Below are 25,167 nucleotides of genomic sequence, written 5' to 3' on the forward strand. Positions count from 1 at the left end.
TTGGCAGGAGCCTGAGCTGAGACTTGGCCAGCACACTCCCCTCTCTGAATGCTCTTCTCCAGGTCTGCTGTCCCTCCCTGTCCTTGGTGGTCTTCAAACATTTTTAGTGCAGACTCTTGTGAAAGTGAAAATAAACTCCAGTGTTACCTGTGCTGGTGTGGTGGCTTAATCCCAGGCAGCAACTCAGCCCCACATAACCCCTCAGTCACTGCCCCACTGCAGAATGGGAGTACTAGCAGGGTAAAAGGAAGAAAACTCATGGGATGAGATAAATACAGTTTAATAGGACAGAAAAGGAAGAAAATAATAATAATAATAATAATAATAATAATAATAATAATAATAATAAATAATAACAATAAATATTAGAATATACAAAACAAGGGATGCATATTGCAATTGCTCACCACTCACCAACTGATGCCCAGTCAGTTATCTGAGCAGAAACCCCTGCTCATTTTCTCCATAATTTATATTGATGCCATATGGTCTGGAATATCCTTCTAGCCAGCTAGGGTCAGCTGTCCTGGCTGTGTCTCCTCCCAGCTTCTTGTGCCTCTCCAGCCTCCTTGCTGTCTGGGCATGAGAAGATAAAATTTGGTTTAAAGGGCTTGTTCTTCTGGATTTCATTGCCACAGAATATTTCCATTCAAATTCTTTCCATACAGCTGTTGTTTTTTCAAAGCAAATAAATGAGAAATTAAACTTTTCACCAGTCTCTGTGGAAGTAGTTATCATCAATGTATTTTTAGCCCACCCCTCTCACTTCTGTGTAGCCACACTGGCCTAAACCTGGGCCATCCCAGCTTACACTTGTTCTTACATCTCCCTGCTTTTCCTTTCTCTTAGATGAATGCGCAACACTTATCCTGGCCTGCTTGTTCTGCCAGTTTTGGGACTTTCTTATAATGCTGCCTGATACCTGTGAACATTGGCTGACAGATACCTGTTGTCCATCCAATAGATATTACCAGACCTCCGACGAAGACCACGGCAACAACGACTGCAACTGTGACTGTGACATTGATTGCAGCCTCTTTGAGTCCTGCCACGAGACTGGGGAGTGCCTGGAGCTCGCCATGGAGATTTCAGAAGTCTGCTATCGTTAATAGGAAAATTATTCCTCAAAACTACCTGACAGATTACAAAGGAGATTTTTTTTTTTTTTTTAATATTAATCATAACCAGAGTTTTTGCCAATGAGGACTATGTGCATCTTGTTGCTCCCTCCCTGGAGGTCTCTATATCTGTACCATTCTGGTGGCATGATATCACAAACTGCTGAAACCAATAAAGGACAAAAAAGGGTCTTCTCTGCCATAGGTGACAACAGAATTCCTAAGTGCCAAGTGTGCTCACTGCTTTACCCACTGTCAATCCAAGCTTTTATAAACCTTTAATTGCTTTAAACACTGATTCCCCCATTCATAAACACAGAACAAATTAGGACATTATTTTAGGACTGATATATATATTAGTTCATCTTCCTAATGGATTCATACCTAAACATGTATTGTTGGTTATTATAAATAATTTATGATATAGCATCATTTTATAATTAAAAATTTATTTATTCAATCTCTTAAAACACTCTTATATGCCCACTATAGGCTGAAAAAAAAAATTCAATGAATTAGGAACCATGCTACTGGTAATTACAGCAAATGTCACTAAAAATCTCCAGTGAATTTTGTGGAGGAAGCATTTTCACAGGGTAGTGCAATTCGACAGTGTATTAATGTGCTGGTCCATGGTTATGTAATAACAGGTTATGCCGATTGTTCATTAGTTATAGGAAAGGGTTCCTTAAGTGTAATTAGCCTAAATGGGAATTGACTTCCCACTTCCAGAGGAGAATTACCTCGTGGATAGCCAGCAACTCCTTTGCTTGATTTTCCTTGGTAAGACTTCTGCAAGAAACAGAATATTTCCACCTATTCTAGTGCAGACAGGCATCTCCACCTGTGCACAAAAGATTACAAAATGACAGTATCTATCCTGGTTGTGCTTTCAAACTCCCTCTATATTTTCTGATGGCAAGGCTGATTAATAAAAAGAAATACATGTTGCACATTACACATATGACAACAAAAGCATGTAAATTCAGCTGCCTGAGGGTGCAGAACACAGGTATTAAGCACAGAGGAAAATACAGAGTTGTTTGCTCACATTAGGTATTTATAGACTAACACCTAAGTCAGTGTTTGCCTTGAATAAGCTCTAAAATTTCTCTCCAAACCCCACTGATCTCAGTGCAGAAGTGCCTGTGGAATTCCAAACAAAGATTCTGGGCAAGATACTGGGATATTAAGCATTTCTAAAATCATTGAAGCCACTTGTTTATTAATCAGAGTAGTCCTGGTGCACAAATATTTAATGGAAAAAAAAATCATGTGTATTTCCTTTCCTTACCCCCCTTCTGGAAAACTCATGTGTACAAAAAATCAGAAAGCAAGAAGTAGAACCACTAACAACTTTTTTCCAGGTGTCTTACAAAGCCTAGTGACTGGAAGACAACAAACCTCAGCAATGCAGGGAGCAGCCCAGAACACCTCATTTGTCTGCTCCTTCCAGGACATTGGTGGAGAATAGAAGAGATTTGCTTATTTTACATTGTCACATTATGGGTTGTAGTCACCTAAAGGAATTAAATCATTAGTCCTTCATCTCCACTGCAGTCCCAGCGTGCTGGGACTGTTTTGGGTCTGGACCCAAACCCCACAGCACAACCCACTGCCATCCAGGGGCACTGGTTTGGGTCACTCACCTCAGGATGGGCAATGCTGACTTTTAATGCTTCAATTTGCATTCTCCCACAGAATTTTGGTCTTAAATCTTCCAAAGCTAAGCTAAGCTAAACTCTCAGTGCTACTTACCAGGCCACAGAGGCTTGCATCATTCTATCCATTCTATCCAACCACAGGTTGTCCTTGACAACGTGGCATGTGGGTATTTATGAATAAAAACTCCAACCTGAGGCATTTAGGAGTTAGAAAAGAGGGAAGCCTGTTCCACATACCATTTCCTAGAGAAGCACCAATAAAGATGTACATTGGCAGTCCTTGCTCTTGGTTCCGGTCTCCAAAAAGGGAAATTTCATGTGCAATGGCTGGACAGGGCTCAAGAGAGGAAACCAGAGGGTGGCATACCCCAAAAATTTGTCAGTGAGGGAATCAGAGATTGGGAACTTGCCTTCCAAGCCAAGATGTCTTTTTCCTGTTCTGAGTCTGCAAAAAAACCCACATTGACCACATCAGCATAATGCATGGCAAGTGAAGTCTCATTCAGCTGTGGAACTGGACTGGGGGCTTTTGGCACAAATGTGGAATTTTTCCAACTCTTTTCCTAGGAATCATTATTCAAAAGATTTTTTTTTTTTTTTTTTGTATTGTAATCCACAGGTTGATATACTGAGGTAATGTCAACTACAGGGCACAGGTAAGGTCAAAGACAGAATTACTATAGCCATGATTAGACAGGATGTCCCAGCAATATGAATGGAATCACACTGGGATATATTCAGAGCTGCTGTTGTAGTGAATGGTGGTGTTTTAAATAATCCAGTAATATCTCCTTTCCTAAATTGTACAAGGGCACATTTCTCAGTTTTCTGTCTTAGGAAGCAGATTTTTTGAGACTTTTTTCAGCAATGAAAGTTGAAAAACATGTTATTTCATACAACAGCAGTTTATGATAACTTTGTTTTCTGTCATAAAATTGTTAATTGCAACATTGTATTTTATTGACACACAGGAACACTTAAACATATTGACACCAGAGAAAGACAGTCAGACTTTTCCATTAACTATTCCAGAAACTCTTTGAAAAGCCATCCTATTCCCACACTAAACTGTCTTCCTAGTGCAGAAAAATAGCCATTTATCAGATCTGAACGTGGCTAGACATTCCAGTGAAACCGAAGCATTTGGAACAATTCGAGACTGTCTCTGTATTTTTATTTTTTTTTTTATTTACTGGGAAGGAAGGTCTGGGTGCTGGAGTGGGAGGCGTTTGGGTGGATGGCTGTTGGGAACACGTTGGACTCAGCTGTGCTCCCGGGGAGATGTCAGGGAGTGAAACCAGCTCCTGGGAACAACAAATAGAAGTTTCCCATTTTGCAAACGGGAACAGCGCTCCGACACGCCGCCTCTCCCCAGCACCAGAAATGCACTGACAGATTGCCTGGGGGAAGAGAGAGACAGAGAGAAGAACGCAGAGCTGCATTGCTACCTTCCACAGGAAAGGACCATGGGATGCTCTCTAAGGATCTCCTCTTGGAAATGACCCAGCGGTCTCATCCTTGAGACAAAAATGTCTTTTCACCTCCTTTCACTCTGTTCCCAGAACACAATACTGATTAGGATGTAAACTTTAGGGGAATTGATGTTTGCTAAATACTGGGAAAGCCTCTGGGGGCTTACAAAAGTTTAAAGATCAGTTATCTCAAAGGATACTGGCTGACCATGAGCCCTTCCATAATGTCATTCTGGTGCCTTACTCTCCATGTACAATGAGTCCCTTAGATCTGGGGCTGGCAAAAATTATCCCATGTCCATCCCCAGATATAGGGATGGAATATATTATATTACCTCATTCGACTTTGCTTCCTAAAGCACTTTGATCATTTGTATTCTCTCGAGCAGTCATCAACTAAAACAACCAACATCTTCCAAATGTCCAGACAATGCACAACTCTGCCTTAACTCCAGTGCTGCTTAGGGATTCAGGCTGAATGCTACAGCTGAGCTCTAGAAGACTTTGGTTCTCAGGAAGAAAGCAAAATACGGGAACAATTAAGATGTTTGCAATTGTATTTCTCCTATTATGCTTGTACACTATCAAAAAAAGTTCAATAGTGTCAGACTAAGAATGTATGTATCTATTAAATTTTTCTTTTAATTATATTAAATGGGTGGTTCCTTTGCTTTCATCTTCATCTGTTTGGGTTCTCTTAAATGCAAGGTAAGTTTCCTATTATGCAAGAAAATGAGTTTACCAAGCAGACTGGGATTTCCAGGCACTGCTCCACTATAATTCACTCTAACTGAGCATTAATCATGATTAATAATCTATCATTCCTGTGGTTCAGGAAAATAAAAAGGAGGACTTTATTGAGAAACTGCCCTTTCTCTTAGCATACTTCATATAATTGCACAATGGAACAATTCTAGGGAATTCATTATTCTGCTGGTAATGATCTAGATTTCCTTAACATTGCACACGAATGGGAATCATTGCCATCTGATGGATGTTCCATGGCCTGTACAAAATGAGTTGGTGGGTGCAAGCCAATTCATAATGGATGTGTGCCCATATCACAAAAAACACCATTATAATTGGTACCCTTAGGAAAAATGCCAAGGCCTGAGTGTAAACAGAGCACTTTCTGTCCCAAGAGCTCGCGCTTCCGTGGTCAGAGTTGAAGCACAACAGAATGAGCAATGCTGAACTGCATCTGCTGCCTCTGTAAAGGGCTTGGCTCTCCTGAGGTAGCACTTGGCATCTTGGACCCTCTGCAAAATAAGAAAACTCACTCTGAAGGGCCACACTTGTGCCTCTTCCCCCACCATCACTGAAGTCATTGTGGGGGTTGTGAAAGTCTAAAATGTAGTGGAGACAGTCATTGCTACAGTCCATGATTTGTTCTAAGTGTATCCAGAAAAAAAATATATTGTCTCTAAATGAGAAGAGTCTGTTCATCAATACTCATTTGAAATCTGAGAAATACTCCTATCAGAAAATGCTGAAAGTCACTGACTCACCATCTCCTAGTGCTTTCCATTGGGAGACACCACTTCCCTTGTATTGAACAGGGACCAGGGACTTCCAGCAGAGAAGTTCATAGGTCATTGGAGTACACTGCTTAAAAAAAAAAAAAGAGAAGAATGAAGATATCTCATGGATATTCTATTGATGGCTTGCATGTACAGATCAGTTTAAGCAGCAAAGTAATATTGGAAACGTCTTCTTCCTTATTAGAGAATCCTGCAAATCAATCAAATTCACATGCCCACACCATAGTATATTGAAATGACCATGGTTCAAAGAAGTGGGGAAAAAACCCCACCCTATCCAAATGCACGAAAAATTCACCATCAATGTCATTATAATGCAGACTCAATTTATATTGCCAGTTTTGCCATGCTTCCTACAAAGTAAAAAATAATGCCAGAGAGCAGCAAGGAAAATATTATTAGATCAACTGCATAAAAAGCATGAATGATTCCATTAGCAAGCACAGCTGAGAAAAGACAGGATTTAAATCAAATCTAAATATGATAAGATTATACAGCCAAAGTGACATGTCCATTTTAGAAAACATACAGAAGAAGCAAAACAAAAGCAGAATTTGGGTTTTATGGCATAAAATACGTTCCATCTCACACAGCATTTAAAAACCTGATGGAAGAGTCCTGTCAGCTCCACAATTTTATACTGTATTTGTTCTAGGTGAGTCACATACCAGCAGATAATTTAAAAGAACACTCGTTGTTCATTTCTCTTGAAGCATATTTGTATCACTCTTCCTTTCAGAGAGTCACTGTGCTGTATCACTTGATACAGTCTTCACACAAACCCTTCTACTGGAACAGCAAAGCTGCCCACAGAACCACAATTCCACTTCCTAAATTCTTTTGGGGTATTGTAACCTGGTGTTGCTCCACGTGGAGGGAGAAGTAAAATTGTACCAGATTTTGGTGTTAAATGGGACAGCCAATAGTTTAAAAAAAAGGATCAGGTTTTCTAATGTGCTCTCTTCTGGAACAGGAGAGTTCAGCCTCCACTTCATGAGGCTTTCCATCAAAAGTGCAGATGGAAAAAAATCTTTCTCCAAGAAGCATTTTTTGGCTACTACTGTGTCAAACAAATTCTCCTGTATATGTACATGGAGAGAGAGAGAGAGAGAGGTAAAGGATGAAGATGCAGGAAGAGATGGGGCATCTCTCAGTAATGTAATTGAGAGCAGTTGTTCCTCACTTGTGATCTCCGATTGCTCTGTGAAGATTTCTATTGTCATGGCAATCCTTGTGATTTCTGCTGCACCAGAGGCAAATGAGCCATGGGATGAAAGCAGGACGAGCCTTTGCCCCAGGTCTCAAAGATTTCTGCTTCCTCATGTGCTGCCCACTCCTGTCCCTGTTTACATCCACGTGGTCTCTCTGATATAAGTGTTATTTTTAAGGGATTTCACGGCAGTTCAAAATCAGGAGTGGAGAAGGACACACATCAGTATTCATCTTCTCAAAGATATAATCAAATATTAATCCATTTTAAACCCCTCAATTTTACTATGCATTTCAATTTTTCCCGTAATCTATAACCCGTACACACCATAAAGTCATCACTGAGAGGGGAAGCTGGAAAAATCCAGCTACCTTTCCAAATGGAAATCAGAATATATATTTTTAGCTACATTAAGCCAACTGCATGCAGCTCTGCACACTTATGTAATTCCCACATAAAAATAATCCATAATATTCCAGAGGAACAAATCCAATTCTTAGTCATATAAATTTTCATATAAGTCCATCAAAACCTATTCCAAAAATGTCTCAGTCTTTTTGAGTGCTAGAGTTGGAACAAAAGAGCGAGTCCTTTAAAATGCCTTTGGAGCTTCCAGGGATGTTAAATCTAATTGCCCTTAGCATAGCACCGATCCACAAAGGTTTAAGTCATGGAAAATGTATTTTACCTTTATACAAGGTATACTATGCAAAGTTTATCGTGGCACAGTAAAGTCATGTCTAACTTGCTTCGTGCAAATTTCAGACAGAAAGAAATTAACCTTTGATGCCTTGCTTTGAGTAACCAGGACAGAAAAATGTGTGTTCTCACTGCAGACACACAATATTGTATTAAATGATATGACACAGCATGGTATGATATGATAAAATGTCCATTTGTGCACTTGGGTCTATATGTGCATGGAGAAATCTATATTTAAAACTCACAGATATTTATAGCAATGTCTCTATGTTCCAAGAAACAAGAAAGGATGGAAAGTAGGCAAAGATTAATTGTGATAGAAACCTTCTTAAGACAAAGCCAGAACCAACACTATTTGTTAATACCCTTAGAAGCTGTATAATCATCCCAGCTGAGGCTGAGGATAAATTTTCCAGTGAAAGTGTTGTTCATGACAGAGGGATCATTTGCTAAAGCAGACCTTGCAGCACCATGGGCATTGGGAAATGCTCATTTCTCTGAAGAGTTCCACAGGGCTTTGGCAGCCCACAGAAAGAGGAAGGACCCAGGCCCTTGCCTGACAAGTCCTGGAGACTCAGGTCAACCCTCTGCTCCATTTCAAGAAAATATTAAATAATAACTAGAAGGAAAATCTTCCTTTTTTAGTCCAGAAAAAGTTCTCTTTGACAAACCTCCTGCACGAGGTCTTTAATTTTCTAAAATCTATCTGAACAAATATTTTCCCCAGACTCCAGAATCTCTGCTGGAATAAACCACTCTGGTTTTGCTCATAATGGCTCTGTCACAACCCTTGTTTATAGGCATAGGAGTAACTTCATCTGAGCCAGAGAGCTCCTAACTTTACAGACAAAAGAGGGAACGCTACAAGACTGCACAGTCTGCCATGGGAAAGCAGAACAAAGGGACCAGGGATGGATTTTTTTCCCTCAGAGAACTTTATTTCTCAGCTAGAAACCTGATCTGCAGCGAGGGGAGCCAAGGGACAAGCCGTGTTTATAGCACAGCCAAGGATGCCGTTCCCTCAGTTCAGTCCCCCAGCGCACTCAACACCCCTAAGCTACATCTGCTCTATAAAGGCCCAAGAAAACTTAGGCAGCCTTAAAAAAAAAAAAAAATTTGCAATGGCACGTCTTCTTAACCAGCATCATGGAAAAGTCATGCTGCTCTGCATATAGCCTTCAGGATTGTGTCTGTAACACTTGAAATCCTGCCCAAGTCTGGCTCCGCTCGCGCTAACAGGTACTCTGTGTGCTTCTGCATCTTTTCCTACAAGCAAATGTTGCAACTTTCCCATTGCGACAGCTGTAAGAGGCATTCACTTTACTCTGTTTTTCCTTAACACTCCCGATTCCTTTTATATCTAGTTGGGAATACACTCAAGCGCTAATGGCACTTGTTCAGCCATCCAGGGAAGGCGCAGCGTCGCCTTCCTAGCTATTTGTATTTCTTCATTTTGGCAATCTGAACTTTGCCAAGATCCAAATGCCTGATATTTAACTTAGATTCCTCCCTCTTAAGGTCAGAAGGCACCAGTAATATTATCTGGCAGCACAAAATCGGCATCTACTTGGAGAAAGGAGGTTTTAAATCAATCATTCCTCCCTCTTACTTGTGTAAGTAAGAGGATTCCAGGTGCCAGGTGATTAAGTCACCACTGACAGATGAGACAGTGATAGACCTGCTTCCCTATGCTACCCCTTCCAGTTTGGTAACCTCAAGGGATGTGGCTCCTGGGGATCTGCTGCTGCTGGTGCTTGCTAATCGCTCAGCACAGGCTCCTTCTGCCACTGCCTGATGGAAAAGTCCCAAGGGGACGAGCAGAACTGTAGCTCTTAAGGTTCCAAAGACATAATTTCATGGAGAAGGACCTGCTCTGGGGTTTCAGACCATAAACACTTTCAGCTGTCGGCCCTATGGGGTGGCTCAAAGCATAGGGAACAGCATCAGTGAAGCCCTGCACAGTGGAAAATAGCCCAAACCACCTTGTGAGCCACTTGCAAACCTTTGAATCCATGTGGAGAAAGTGGCTTGAGCGGTATAAAAGAAAATGGCATTAAAAGCCCTATGAAAGCCATTGGTAAGGCAAAGCCAGCAGAGCTGCAGGGGAGCTAAAGGAGCGTGGCGACAGCCAAAAAATTCAGAAACTCCTTCAGCAACCAGGAGAGAGACAAACCACCACCCAGGCAGGTCTGACATCAGGGTTTTGAACAGGAGCCTTCAAAGTTTTTTTTTTATGAGGCTCCTTTTCGTGAGGCAGGGCACAGCAAATACTCCATTTAAGGCTCCGTGGAGTAGAACCAGAAATATCCAGCCTTGCAAATCTCCTCCCCAGCCAAGCGCGGAGCCGAGACATGCAAAATGAGCGCCCGTCAGCTCCGTGCCAGCGCAACAGAAGGCAGAAGTGCTTCAAGGAACTTGTGACAGGTTCTCTGGATGCACCAATTCGAGATGGGCCAATCCCTGCTTGAAATGTGCAAACTCTCACACTCCTTGGCATGACCGCACAGCCAAAATGCACTTTTTTTTTTTTTTAAAGGGATTTAAAGAAAACACGACCAAAGGGACAGGAACGCGGAAGAATTTGGCAATGGGGAGCAGATGCTTCCTAGGGAGGAGACAGGACTTAGTTTGAAAAAGGTTTGAGGGAAACTTTATATATAGAAGTTGAATGAAGTTGCTGAAATTTGTTTTATGGGAGAATGTCTAACTTACAGGGAGGACTGTACCCTAAACAGTCACACTGAGGAGAACAATTTGTGGAGATTCACTTGGGGGAGTGAAGCAACTTAAATGGTATAAATATCAGGGTTCTGGTTTGCCTACAGCAGCTGCTGCTGGCAGCCACTGCCACCAGCCATCACAACCCCGGTTAGGCAGGTTTTGTCATCACTGCTCTTTAACAACCCCTGCGGATCCCCAGGGGTGATGTATCTGGAATGGCTGCAGCCTGAGGATGAGCTGCAGTGTGGGGCTGGAGGGGGAAAGAGAGAGAGAGGGGATCAAAATGCATTTAAAGCACAAACAAATGCAGAGACTCAAGGTGAACTCCAAAGTTACTGGCAAGGAAGAGAAGAAACATGACCAGCAGTCATGAGGAGGGAGGTGCTACAGTCCAGGTTTGGTCCTGGTTAGTGAGAGACAGAATTTTGTTGAAATTTGCCTGAGAACTGTAACGGTGCCAAGCACAAAATGGGATGAAAAGGAAGGACAGGCTGACTTGAGATGGATGGAGTTTCCTACCTGAGACAAATAACAGGTTTGAGGGAAAATGTTCCAGGATAGAATAAAAAGTCCTAGAAGAGAAAGAAGAAAAAGAGCATCACTATTCTCCTTTACTGCACTAAAAAGGGCTTGAAACCATAGGCAAGTCTGAAATATTTTATTCCAAAAGGACTTCAGTTATATTTTGAGCTGAGACTTTGCATCCTTCCTTTTAAAAAAAAAAAAAAAAAAAAAAGAAGGAAAAAAAAAGAAAAAAACATATTTGAGGTTGTCTGGGATTCAGCCCTTTTCATACTGGTGTTAATTTTATTTTTCAGGCTGAACAAGATCACTCCTCATTCACATTTTAGGGCCTCCTTATAAAATTAGCCTGGGAACGCGAGACAATTGGACTGAAAAGTTTGGACTTGCTTCAGCTTTGGGACACTGTAAAAAACTTATGTTTCCTTGGAAATACTCTCCATTTAACCAAACTAAACCTGCTCTATTTCCACTAAGTGTCACAAGACTGTACCTCCTTCCAGTGGGACCAGAAAATTTCCTTCCTATAAAGCTGGTTTTAAAGACCAGCTGCACTCTTGAGGCTCCAGCAGAGCCTGCAGCCTCCAGCACACCCCATGCCAGAAACCAGCCTCTCTACAGTCTCACAAAGACTGTAAAATATCTTGTGCAGCGTACAGAAAAAAAAACCTAAAAAATGCCAGGAGCTTTGCCAAAAACTTTCTGCTTCCTCACATCCATGCCAAATGCTTTGCAGCCTTTTGGGGGGACCTCAGACCCTCACAGGTCAGCCCGGATCTGTCCTTTGCAAAGATCAGCTGATTCTGAATTAGCTGTTACCCCCAGCTCCTGCAAACTGGCATCCTCAGGCTGGAGGGAAGGTTCCTGCTAGTGACTGCAAGGGAGGATTAGGTTCTCCACATCAGCAGGTGATGAAGAGGATGGACAAACATCCTGAAAGCAGGGGATGGATGGTCCCAGCCATCCCACAAGGGTTATCCCTTCCCAGCTCCTGCCCTCCTCCCTCACCTCTTGCAGGTATCAGGGCAGGATCTGATACCTGATAAAGAGATCCAGAACAATCACTTCTGGCTTGGGCCTGACTTTTGTCAAAACCTATCATTCCAGCTCTGTTTCCCCACTGTTTTGAACCTATGTACCTACAACACTGAAGCCTCAGATTTGTCAAAACACGCAAAGGTGCTGCCAGAGGCTGAGCAGCTCATTTGAGTCCCTTTACAAAACCATTTTAAGGAAAGAAACAACGTGTCAGGGCAATGCCAACAATTGACTGTACCAACAAGGAGAGATTTGACGTCCCTTTCTCTGCTGCAGTGACTGTTATAATAAAAGACAGCAGTGCATTAGTGAAATATTTATGCCCATGTTTCAACAATGGAAAACATGAGCTTTGCTGAATTCTCATTCACACCGAGACAGGCAGCGAGGGCATGTCATGTAACACTATTTCCAGGAAAGATGTTACAATTGAAGAAATGCTGATTTGCTGGTACAATAAGACAATTCCTGGAAGCAGGACAGGCTCTTGTGTTATTATAATTGCAGAGGGAGAATTTCACTGTACAGCCTCTTCTCCTGAGCTGTTCAGGAGGGGAGGCTCTCCAGCTCCTGGAGGATAGGGAGAAAAGGTGAGCCAGGAAGGCTGGGAGAGCTGCCCTGGCCCCCTCTGTGCAGCACCAGCCTCCCTGGCACTCTCAGAGCCCTCCATGCCAGCAGGCACAAGTGCCAGCTAATTGAATTTGCTAATGATACATTCTCTCGAAACCCTTCTCACTGATCCCACCATTTTGCACTTGCAATTAAATTACGAGCACAAAAAAAAAAAAAAAGAAAAAAAAAAGAAAAAAAAAAGAAAAAGAAATGCCATGTGGTGTCATTTGACATTTAGATGTCAAAGTAACTGATTGACAGGGGAAAAAAATCTACAGCAAAAGGCCTGTTCCTGCCAAAGCCAATGGGGAGGTTGCCAGCGGTGTTGGGTAGAGCAGGATTTGGGTCCTTGCAGGCCAAAGGGATGAGGCAAAGCATGGGGTGAGCACACAAACCTTGTGCCAGGGTATCCTGGCCCTGAGAGATGCAAGAGGAAGGAATCAGCCACCTCCTGGAGCATCCTTCCCCATCCCCTGTGCTCCAACAGGGGTTTGGGACCCTCTGGAGGAGCAGACCCCAGCACCTTCACAGGAGGGTGGCTCTGGGCAGAGCTGGGAATTTGAGGTTCTCCCACCTTATCAGAGGTTTTGACCTCACAGTGGTTTTTTCTGTCTATGTTCAGGATGAAGAAAGGAGGGATTGTTTAAAAAAAATTATTTCTGAGCTGACCACTGAGGGAAAAAAACAGAGTTAATCAAATCACTAATTTTGGTAATTTTGAAACCTTTTCTTCATTTTTTTTTTTACGTTAAACATTTTTACTGGTTTTAACCTAAAGAAGAAAGTAAAGTCAATTTCAAAGCGAAATGAAGAACTTAACAGTCAAAACATGGACAGGTTCCATATTTTTAAAAGGCTTTTTTCACCAAAATCTTGTCAAACTGAAGAAAATCATCAAAATAGGCCTCATCCTGCAAAAAGCCTCAGCAATGTTAAATACAACATTTTTCCAATGAGATTAAAGGTTTAGACACTCAGATAATTGGTGAAGGAGGGAGCCCTGCCTTAGGGACAGTGAGGTGGGAAAAGGACTGCATCCATACCCCAACACCCTTCAGCATCTGGACAAGGTCCAGGAGTGAAAAGAGCATTTGGGTTGGGAAAGGGAAAAGAGGGCGAAAAAAAAAGGGAATTGCAGGTGCACCTTTTCTCACTCACAGCTCTCACACGGACGTTGGGTAAGTAAATGAGATTTTGGGTCAGCACTGCAGGCAGCCCCAGCTCCACCCACACGGTGCTCTGCTTCTGGAGGGTTGCAAGTTCCTGTAAGAGAAGAAGAAAACGCAAAATTAATCAGGCAAAACCAGAAGCTCCCCCCCCCTCCCCAATCAGGTTCGCTTACACAGAGTCCAGGGCAAACACAGCACATCAGAGATGCTCCCTGCCTGCAGCAGTGATGTCCCACAGATCCCTCAGATTGTGAGTTTTGGTGGGCTCCAACTCCTCCCCCCCGACCAACACTGGGCAGGCAGGGGGTGCTGACATTTGTGTGTTTTAATGGAATGGACAAGGTATGTACATGGAGTTAAAAATAAAGCTTTGGGGCTTTTTTCCTGCTTTAGATGCAGGTGGGGCTATAAAACCCTGTTAGCATGAGTCAGAGAGCCAGACTTGGCAAAGCTTGGCTTGCCACTTTAAAAACAGAGCACTAATTAAATCAAGTAACAACAAGGAAAAAAAAAATCTCTTTTTTTCCAATAACTAATCCAGCCTGAAATGAATTAAAAATATTTTACCTGGACGCTATTCATGTACAGAATAAAGCAAAAAAACATGCCTGAAAAAGAAATTGCTTGGCAAAAACCTAATGCAAATTGATCTAGCATGAAAGTGCAGGCTCTTTTTTAAGCAGTTTAGATAGATTTAATCATGAAGCTGAATGCCTCCTCCTTCTCTAAGAAGAGGCCAGACAAATAGCCCTTGCCTGGGTGCTCTTTGTAGGGGAGAGAGGATGGGACTGTCATAGTAATTCCAAGTATCCCATTGCAATCTGACACTAACAGGCAAAAATGCATCCTTTATCTCCCAGTGTGTAGTTTACACCCCAATACTGCTGGGAGTGGGTTCATTAAGGTGAGGTTATGGCAGAAGTTTAGAATTTGTGCTGGTTCTGTCTCCCCTGTGTAGAGGTCAGCCTTCAGTGGGAGATGCCTCAGGATTGTCCCTGACACAGAGATGCTGAACTGGTCCTTGCAGTACATCATAGAGGCACAACCAACCTGAAAGATTTTAATAATCATTACAATGATTTCTTTCCCCAAGTGTTCCAGATTCACACAAACTTCAGAAAAATTGGATCCCTTTTGAACTTGCATCAATGCAGAAAAACATTCATTCTTCCAGTACTTCACAGTTCCTTGGCACTATCCTTACAGATTTTTTTCCCAGGGTTGTTTTTTTTCCTAATAGTATGCTGTTTATTTAAAAAAAAAAAAAAAAAAAAAAAAAAAAAAAAAAAAAAAAAAAAAGAGAAAGAAAAAACCCTTCAGAAATGTCAGTATCAGTGAGACACAGAAAATTAGTGTGAAAAACACTGAGTAAAAATACTGGGATGTGACAGGAAGTAATCTATTTTTAAAACCAGCTAATTCCTCCTGAACACACCGTACTTGCAGAATAAGTTAGCAACAGCCAGGCTTCACACAGGAGTCATGGGACAAAGCTGTACAGTTGTGCAGGACATCTGATCAGCCCATCATGGGATGCACTTGCCTGTAAAATTACTTGGGGCAAAGCCCTGTGCAAATCTAGCTTGGAGTACACGACAGCCATGCCATTAACTCCAGTAGAAACCTGCTCACCTGAATTAAACAGGGAAGACTTGCTGGGGAATTTCTCTCAGTGCAGCGAGCAGTAATGGGTACAAAGCACACAGCCTGCAGTTATTCACTCTGGAAATTTATTTTTATTGGGAGCTATTTACAGAGGTAGCTGCAGCTGCACATTTGTGGATGCTCAGGCCAGCCTGGACCGTGGAGTGTGATACCAAGGGCCACCAAGTCACACTGGCACCTCTCCCTGGGGTTTGCTGCTGCAGCCTGTGGTCTTGTGCTCTGTGTGGGTTTATACTTGCACACAAATCTGCCACTAACCTCAGGGATAAACCTGGCTGCCAAGGAAAATCCACTCAGCTGGGTGGAGGGCACACCATGGACCCCATCACCCTTGAAGCCTAAGCATCAATCCCACATGTATGGCCATTAAAATTCCCGGCTGGTTGGAAGGAAAATAAACTTTGGTTGTCATGCAGGGGAGTTAAGGGCAGGGAGGCGGCACCACTCCCATGTTTCTGCAGGTCACATCTGGTTTGTCCCCAAAGCATGGGGACCCACAACTATAGCAGCTCAGTGGGCACCGTGCTGACCCCCTCACAACTTGTCCCCTCTCTGTCCCAAGCACATGAACCTGGCTCCCCAAAATTTCTGCAAGGAAAAGAAAACTCAAGGACCACACCCGAAATTATATAGGAAAAGTGGTGTCACCTGAGGCTTTGCAAGCCCCATCCTCAAGGCTTTTCACTGAAGGCTTCCTTGGGTTTTTTTTCCAAGTGCTCATTTAAATTACATTTAATAAGATAGGCACGTCACATTTTGTTTATAGAAGTTTACTCTTCAAGTCAGTAGGGAAAATAAAAATCTATCGACTGTGGGTTTTAAACAATAAGAACACAGATTTTTTTTTATTAGCACTTCATTTCAGTGCAGACAGAAATATCTCTGACTATCACTGTTGTTTACTGTTAAAGGCACAGCTCCTACCGCCTTTCCACACATAGAATATTCCCATGGCAATCAATGGAAGTTTAGCATAAAGAGCAAAATATACTCCATCATGTTGTCTCTCTATATAGTAAATGCTAATTTCTTGCCAACTACAAACTTGAAAATTTCTTGCAGTACATTGCAATACAAACCTATTCTCAGTGAGTAATTTAGATTTTCAGGATGTGTACATTCCCGGAGGAGAGTCATTTGTGTGTGTGTGTGTGTGTGTGTGTGTGAGCACATGTATAGAGGAAATGAAATGTTAATGATTTCTCCATCTCGTTTCTTTACTTTTTAGCTTTTCCTATGAGTTTTCTGCTGCCCTTCAGAGTGCTAATTGTGCCTGTAAAAGTCCAGGAAATTTGTGTCATAAATAGTTTCTGCTTATTATAGCCAGTGAAACACATACTGAGACAAATATATGAGACTGAATCACAAGTTATTTCACTGAAGTCAGTGGGGTTACTCTACATTTTTATTTCGATTTGGCAAAGCATGTGGTCTAAAGTTGGTCTTGGAGATGGGAATAAAATTAAGCACATACATACATTCTTGTCTCAGGATTCTTTTAAAAATTGGTTCCATACAGGGAGCAGATTTTAACTAAATATATTGAATATAGCTTCCTTCTGATTTTCATCTCTATAGATAATAGCTTGTATTAGGAAGCATGTGCCATAAACATCACATTTTTGCCAAAGAGTGGGAAAATTTGAAATAGTGCTGTTTTTGAATCAGCAGTAGTGCTCATTTTGATGGCCAGGTTACTGCCATCTGGTTATTAATTTTTCTGGTAGGTAGGAAAATAATTTGCTTTCCTGTGTTAACAAATTAATTTTTTATTCGGGAACAACAACAAATTCTTTGGATTCTCAGGAATTCAGAAGTATTAATGTTTCTTTGCCTGTTCCCCAGTGTTCAGGGTGTGTCACTCTCTCTGGTGGGTCTATTCAGCTCTTAAAACTAAGTTGCTTTTTTTTCATGTGGTACAGAGCTGTGTGCATGTGTGTTTTTAAACAAGGGCACCTGCATGAAAAATGTCTATCCTCATTAGATCCATTTTCTCAATTAAATTCAACTTTCTATGTCCAAAAGGCATAAATCTGGGTATCGATTTAGCCATAAAATAATGAAACTCCCAGCAGTCTTCTAAACCCATTTTACTTGGATGAGCGTATAAGCTTTTAAAATATCGAGTTATTCCAGTATTTAATACACATAACTGCTTCCAGAGGTCTGGAGGCAATAAGGCATATCTTCCCCACTCCATTTGAAGTGCTGCAGTGAGAGCCAGCCAGTCCCTCACTACTGGTTTTAAGGCTTTTGACAATTTTACTCAGTGTGAGTTTGATACTTTCTCAACAGGGGCTATATCCCCCGAAGCCAAAATCAATAACCTATCAAATCAAATCTCTATAAAATACCAATGGGCTCTTGGTGGTTTGCTCCCATAAATACAATCCAGCTTAACTCTACACTTTCAAAACAGGCTGATTCTACTTTTTGTGGCCTCTTCCAAAAAGTTAACTGTATCAGCATCAGCCACTTCCAAAAATTTCTTTCTAGGCAACAAACAATGATCTGTTCCTTGTAAAGAAAAGAATTAAAACCAATTCCACTCACTTGTATTCAGGGTGTCTGTGTCTGGGTTTGTTTTTTTCCAAATGGGACAGAACTTTGCTCCTCCAGTGCCTCCTTTACCTGTTTCCAAGGACATGCACAGCTGAGCAAGTGTGGGGATAGCAGGAGCCTGGTAAAGCATTTAATTTCCTTGCAGTCCCTTTTCAGGTTAAACTGGATTTCACACTGCATAGATAAATGTTGCTAAACAAGCTGTAAAGTTACATTGGCCTCTTGTCCAGCCCTATCTATGCTCAGGGCATTTTGAAAATTTAGAAAGGATAGTAGACTGAAGAAAATATTTTTGAATGTGGCTTTGTTTTATTTGAATCTTTTCCACTCCTCACACTCATGTTGAGGTTGCTGCTTGATAAAGCAAAATGTCACAGAGATGAGCATTTTATGAGCAAAGAAACCTTCTCTTCTACTGCAAGTGTAGCAGTGCAAGGAGTAACTTACCTTGCTAAATGAAAGCAAATTCCCATGCAGTGTTTTTCCCCAGCTAACAGAGTTTAGCAACAAGCCTGCCCAGCATAATATAACAAATATTCCTCCAATAACTAGGAGCAGCATTTTGAATTCAGTGGGGTTGGAAGGTGTTTGCTCTGCTGATGCAAGTTGTGGTTCCTTCGCTTTCCTCACCTTCAGCACCACAAGCTCAGTTCACTGCCATATTATTCCAGGATTTGCACTGATACACAACTGGGGCAAAGCACCTGTGCTGGAGGTTTTCAAGTTATTTGGAAAGTGTTGAACTCTCGAGTTTCACTGAAATTGCACACACCGAAACCTGAAGCAACATAGTGATGTATTAACCTCCAAATACAAGTGTTTTGATTATTAATGAACATGAAATATGCTTATTCCTAGAAGTTCCTTGTATACCACCTTGAGTCCTGCTCAGCAGCAAGATTGGCTTCTAAATATAGTCTTGAGGTCAGCATGTAAAAACTGCAAAGTGTGGCCACATTTCAAATGTGGTTGTATATCATAAATCAAAATTAATGCCAACAACTTTCATTCAAATTAGTGTCTTTTGGCTCTGCCTCTCCTCTCTTCTCTCTGATGAATGCTTTTCACATGAATATAGAGAGGTAGTTGCTTTTTTTTTCCCTCTGAATGGCATTTACATAGTTCCTTCACAGTGAACATCACAGGAACTTATTTGTTGTTGATCTCGTGTCCTCCAAAAAAACAATTCCCTAATGCAGCATTATTCCAAAAGGGTTCTTATATTCTTGACTCTGTTCTGCAGAATTAATAAACATGTTCTCTTTTATGTTAACAATAAAAAATTTAGAGTGGTTGTTCAGATCGACTGATATTATCTGGAATATTTTCTTCACTATTAATTCCATCCCTGCAGCTAGCAAGGACGATGGCCAGATTTGGAGGGCTGAACAGCTGCCGAGCAGGACCACAACCTTTGTTTCATGCCACCTCTTGTTTTGACCCCTGCTTTCTGGTCACTGGAGAGATGATTGACTAAGTGCACAGCAAAGTCCATTTTTAGTGTGGTGGACTGGAGCACGGCATGACAAACTGTGATGTCTGAGTTTTGTGTTACACCATCTGGCCTGCCACTTCCAGAGCCTCACATCAGAGTCCTGATGATGTATGTTTAAGCCTGGCACTATCATTTATCTCAAATCTTGTGTTTAAACAGATGCAAGCTGAATATAACAGGAAAGGAGACCTTGGTGCAGGAGTTGCTGAAGAAAGCGATGCTGTTGAGCTGTCTGCAGACTCCAAGATTAAGTGTAAAATCTGACAGGGAGGATATGTATTAAAAAATACGTGTTGACAGAATGATTTAGCTAATATTTTAAAGGCAAAACATCAACTGAATTTCCATATCACTTATAATGTTAGTGAACAAGGTACTACAAAGCAGTCTATCCCCTTCTGTCACCAGCATCTTATTCGCAACTTTATTTTACAGATCAAGAATGTTTTAATAAAAGGAAGCTCTGGGGCTGATTTTCAGCTGTTGTACATCAACCCAGCTACACTGATAGCACCAGAGTAGCCACATTAATGAAGTGACACAATTTACAGCAGCTGAGAATCTGTTTCCTAGTTCTGATACAAGTCCTTATACACAGCTATAGCCTGCTGCATTTCCAGGAATAAAAGACCTCAATGATCAAAATGAGCCCCAGAAATGCTGTGGGTGGGAATGCACGGCCTGGCCCAGATGTGTTCATCAATCCAGGAAGAGGGGACAAAAAGAGAGGGGTCTGCCCTGTGCCATGAGGCAGGGTGGTGGTGCTGGGTGTAGGATTCCTGCTGTCCCAATTGGGCTCAGCTCTTTTTTTAACTTCATCCTGCATTAAAACTATAGAATCACAGAATGTTGGGTTGGAAGAGACCCTAAAGACCTTCTCATTCACTTCTCCTGGATCTAGCTTACATGAATCAGCAAATCCAATGGAGGAAAGTCATTTCACACCAGCATTGTGTTCAACCTGTGAAGCCTACAGAAAGCTCAACAAGCTGTAGAAATTCAACTAATGGCACCACTTAAATTAGCAGTTCAGGTCTGCACTCCTAATCCACAGAATGAGGAAGGCACAACCAGATGGGAGTGCAGCCCATTTTAAGATCTGAAACATTAATTGAGAGATGAACACCTCCATTTTCTGACAGCAAGAAAAGTGCTGAGCAACTTCATTGTGTCTTGGACAGCCATATCCCAACATCCAAAAGAGAAAATATCTCAGGGCAAACGAGCTAATTGATGCAGGCAGATTGAAACTCTGGGTGAGAATCTGGAAGCTGGATGGGGAAGAAAACACGATGAACTGAATAAAAAAAGTAGGTAAGAGATGTGAACAGTTTGGGAAGACTGAACTGTGCAAAACCTGGACACTCCTCTTGTTCCTCCAAAACTGCTGTAAGTGACAACAGCATTTCCATGATGTCCATGGCACATCCTGGAAACTGGACAAGGAGCAGCCCCAGTGCCAGGGGAAGGAGGCAGCAGCCCCCAAGTGACATACACCCTGCAGCAGCTCCTGAGCAGACGATTTTCAGCCCTTATTAAAACGTTAGCACTTTATTTTGTGAATGGAGCAGTACTTTCATTGCATGCACAATTAGCCTTTTCGTATTAGCAACTTCCTAGCAACTCTGTTTCTTAAAATAGGGACTTACAGTGCAAGCTTTTATCTTATATAATCCCTTAGAAAAAGATAGCTCAGACACCTTTTGGGGGTTTTATACATCAAACCTTCAGCTTGAGACCTGTCTTTATCAAAGGAACTAGCAGCTCTATCTAGGGTTTATGTTCTTTAGAGGAATTCCAAATTGCCTGTTTTTTATAGACTACCTACATAACAACCTCCTACAGTATTTAAATTTTTGTAATTTTCTACTCCTAATGTGATCTTCACATTTAAATGCACACAGATTATTTTACATTTATCTATTTAATATCATAGTTATGCCTTTCTTTAAATGCCTGTTATTCAACAACTTATTAATAGCGAGCTGGTTTTTTTTGAACAGAAGCCATTTAAATTTAGTTAGTTTATGGTGATTTCTTGTATCTTTTCAGCCAGGAGAAAAGCCTTAATAGCCTAGAAGACTATATTTATAAAACATATTTGTCTATTTAGCCTCATATATATCATCATTATGAGAGGACTAAAGTATTTCTCTTGACTTTTCTCTATACAGATATTACATGGTGGTGCATTAATAAATGTGTCTCCTCTGAAACAGACTTGCTGGCTATCACCAATCCATACAAAGCATTTTTTGGCATTAAATAAGTCCCTCACAGAGTGTTTAAGCTGTCCTCAGAGAGAAAGGTCACAGAAGTCACAGCAAAGCAGTGCCTAGAGACAAAAATCACAGCAAAGCAGTGCTTACCTTAGCTGTCACATTATGGGGTCCAAGTCCCTCAGCCCATCAGCTGCCAGATGTGACCCCAGTCATGGTGGAACAGAGCACCCCAAGGTCTGGGCTGTGCACGGGGCTGAGCAGGCTGGATGTGGCTCAAAGAAACATCACCTTGTCTGGGAAGGCTATCTACCATCTCCTGGGCAGGAAAAGATAAGGGAGGAGAAGAACATGGGGTCATTTAGAACCACACTCACTCCTGCAAACTTCTGACTCGTGTGGATTTCATTTTGATGCACAGGAGGGCCATGGGCTGGAGCAAAGCCTTGGCATGGGCTGCAGTGATGGGCAGAAAAGGTCACAGGGTTTCAAAGATGCCCTTGGCTACTGCTCAGGTGTGAGTGAAATGTCCTGGTTCTGCAGTGCATGGAGAGGAAGAGAGGAGGGCTGGGGGAGAAATGGGATCAGCTGGAGTGGTATTTGCAGGCATCTCCCAGGCAGGGGCAGGAGGGAGGTGACCCCTTCACTTCTGATGGGTATCTGAACATCATTCCTCTGGAACAGGCTGAACAGGAGGAAATGAAAGGTTTCACAAGGACGGGAAGAGCCCAGCTCCCTGCATTCCCACCAGCTGATGGTGAGAAAGGTTTGGCTGTAGAGGTGGCTCTGAGTGCAGGCAGGGCCTTGGATCAGGAGCATCTCACCCAACTGTTTGGCTTGTCCTCCTCCCTGCAGGATCTGATCTGCTTGCAGGTCTTGCAGCTCCTGGCTCGTCCCCTGCTGTGGGTACCTAACTGAGAAGCTTCAAGGAGTCCCTTTTCTCCTTTTTATTTATCCACTGAGCATACTTTGCAAAGGCTAATTTATATTTGAGCAGCACTGTGTATGAAGGTCCACACAACGCAGCTCAGCCACCAGAAAAGTTAATATGTGCTTTGCATTTGCTGTCTCTAATTACAGAAGGGAAGCAGTGGAGGCACAGCCATGGCTCTGCACGAGCCCCTTTGCCTATTGGAGAGCTAATTAAATATGTCTCCTGTATATAAAATATATCATCTTCAGATAACAGCATACTGTTAAATTCTTCATCTTATTAAAAGCTTGCATTAATGCTTTTCCAACATAAATTTTAACAGTGGACAGGTACTATTTGAGGAGCCTGACAATAGGACTGACCTAGATTAGGCTGACAGTGCCAAAAGATATATCACCTCTAGCTGTCTGGGGGAGAAGAAGGATGAGGAATACATTCCCCATTATTGCCTAATGCTGATGTGCCAGCATTATCTCCAGAAACTCAGTGCTGCTCCTCCTTCTGCTCCCTTGGTGGGGTAGGTGGCTATTCCATGCTGAGGAGCAATATTCTCTGCTAGCTGTCTCTTATTTCCCATCTTATAACTCAGCTGCAGGGAAATTTAATGGGGCATTGGGTAATGATTTTAAAGCCATTGATAAGTCCCTCTATAGTTTGCAGAATTACAGGAGGAGTCAGATAATTCCAGGTGGTTGGGTTTGTGCAGTGAGTTCCTGCAGGCATTTGGGTCAGGGCTGTCTGTAGAGGGGCAGGAAGAAGCTTTTCTGCACCAACACTCAAGCCTTCACCGAAAAAATCTTTTCTGAGGTTGCTTGGACTCTAGTCAAGGGGCAGTCATGGCAGGTTTAGAGACCTCAGGGTGTTCCCACATAGGGAACATTTTTTTTCTTTTAGCATATGTGCACAGAGCTGAGCAGAGATCTTTTCAAGGCATCCTTGTGAAAAAAGGAGACAGCAAGTGGGCTTATAAAAAACCCTTTACTGTCACACAACTTCTAATGCAGAAAACAAGACTGCTGAAGAGCAGCAATATTTCTCACATGCATTACTGAATATTCAAGAGATATGAAAATAGCTTTAAGAGTCTAAGAAAATAGAAATTCCAAATATTAATAGGAACTCTGCCATTGATTTTAGCACAGAGCTTGCACTGACACTGTGAGATTGCTCTGTGTTAGACATTTGATTGACACAGTGATGGCTCATTCAAAGTGTATGCAAAGTCAGTGCAACTGTATTAGGCTTTTCTCTTGACTTTGGATTTTTTAACTTTTACCACTGACATCCCAAGGGCCACTGTATTGACAGAATAATACTTCTTTTGCAAAGCTGCTGTACGAGACACTTTCCATTTTGGGAAGGGGGAAGGGGGGGACTTTTCACTGCTGTCCATCTGCATGAAGAGCTCGAGAAACAGTGAATGAGGTGCAGCTGCAGAATCTTCAGCCCATGCAAAAATTCAGTGAAAGCCAGTGTGAGCCCCCTCTATGAACCAGCACCTCTGAGTGTGAGAGTTTATACACATTGTGCTATGTGGACAGTAAGGACAAGGATCAGTTTTGGAGCCACTCCTCTTTAAGAGCTGCCTGGGCTGTTTCCCAGAGCTGGCTCAAACCTCCTCAGCAGAAGAGAAGAAAAGCAGCATTGTCACTTTCCAAAAGAAGACAAAACTGCTTCCCAGGACAAGAATGCCATTTGGCATGTCCCTTCTCCATGTATCCAGCCAGTTATCTGCTGAGAAGGACCCATCATTTCCCCAGTGAGCACAGGGTCCCTAAGTCAATGACCAAGATACCAGTGCAGGCAAAAGCAACCTACTTAGAGGGGAAAAATAATCCCATTGCCATCTGCTTGTACTGTACAAATGAGTGAAATGTAAAAGAAAGGAAGAAAAAATGATGGAGGAAAGGCCTCTCTGGGGGAAAAGTTGTTCCTTGAGCACAAGAATAATAAAGTAAAATTTATTGTTTCTATGGATTCTGTCTGATAAAAAGAAAATTCAGTGCAAAGGAAAACTCAGAACTGGAAACTCAAGAAGTGGTGGGTCTTGGGATCACTTCCTCAGCAGTAGTAAATGGCTATAAATGCACTGGATTTGATACCAAACAAGAATATTTCAGGGATCTATCAAAAATGTCCTACAGAAACAGATGTTTCCACCTACTCAGAGATATGGACAAGAGTCTCAGTTACCCTAAATCTCTCTCATGCTTTTCTAAATATACACCCATCATATGCCCCTTAAAGTGTGAGAATGATGCAAGACCGACTTCACATGTATGAAAATTTTATCCTGGATTTTTACAGGGAAAAGCATAATTTATCATTAAACCTTTTTCCTAACAGTTCCAGAGGCTGTGGAAATTCACCTCCTCCTTTTGGAAGGCGCATACGAAAATCTGTCTAACTCAAGGTAGAAAAACGAAAAGTAACAATGAACCATTATAATCTGCTTGATCAGCTGGAGCACAGAAATAAAAAATGCTCCCTCTTAAAAGAGTAGTTGGAATTATCTTGATTTTT

At 41.9% G+C, this 25,167-nt stretch overlaps 1 protein-coding gene and 1 long non-coding RNA gene across 3 annotated transcripts in view; one reads left to right on the plus strand and one right to left on the minus strand.

Annotated features, from left to right (window-relative positions):
- Positions 1-4,904, plus strand: part of MDFIC2 (MyoD family inhibitor domain containing 2) — a 47,484-nt gene extending 42,580 nt beyond the window's left edge. Inside the window, exon 5 of one of the 2 annotated variants that reach the window (XM_088171269.1) lies at positions 850-4,904. In XM_088171269.1, coding sequence (XP_088027395.1) covers positions 850-1,109 — 260 coding nt within the window. In that variant the 3' untranslated portion in view covers positions 1,110-4,904. The remainder of the gene's footprint in view (positions 1-849) is intronic. The other variant, XM_088171270.1, reaches the window with a different exon arrangement.
- The window catches only part of LOC148222468 (uncharacterized), a 44,277-nt gene that overhangs the window by 13,162 nt on the left and 5,948 nt on the right, over positions 1-25,167 (minus strand). Inside the window, exons 5-10 of the long non-coding RNA XR_015805984.1 lie at positions 21,861-22,029; positions 13,745-13,863; positions 10,948-11,000; positions 5,763-5,862; positions 3,020-3,227; positions 415-576 (exon numbers count right to left, since the gene is read on the minus strand). This is a non-coding gene — a long non-coding RNA (uncharacterized LOC148222468). The remainder of the gene's footprint in view (positions 1-414; positions 577-3,019; positions 3,228-5,762; positions 5,863-10,947; positions 11,001-13,744; positions 13,864-21,860; positions 22,030-25,167) is intronic.

Source organism: Sturnus vulgaris, chromosome 11, assembly GCF_052056855.1.
Source record: "Sturnus vulgaris isolate bStuVul1 chromosome 11, bStuVul1.hap1, whole genome shotgun sequence".
NCBI lineage: Eukaryota > Metazoa > Chordata > Aves > Passeriformes > Sturnidae > Sturnus > Sturnus vulgaris.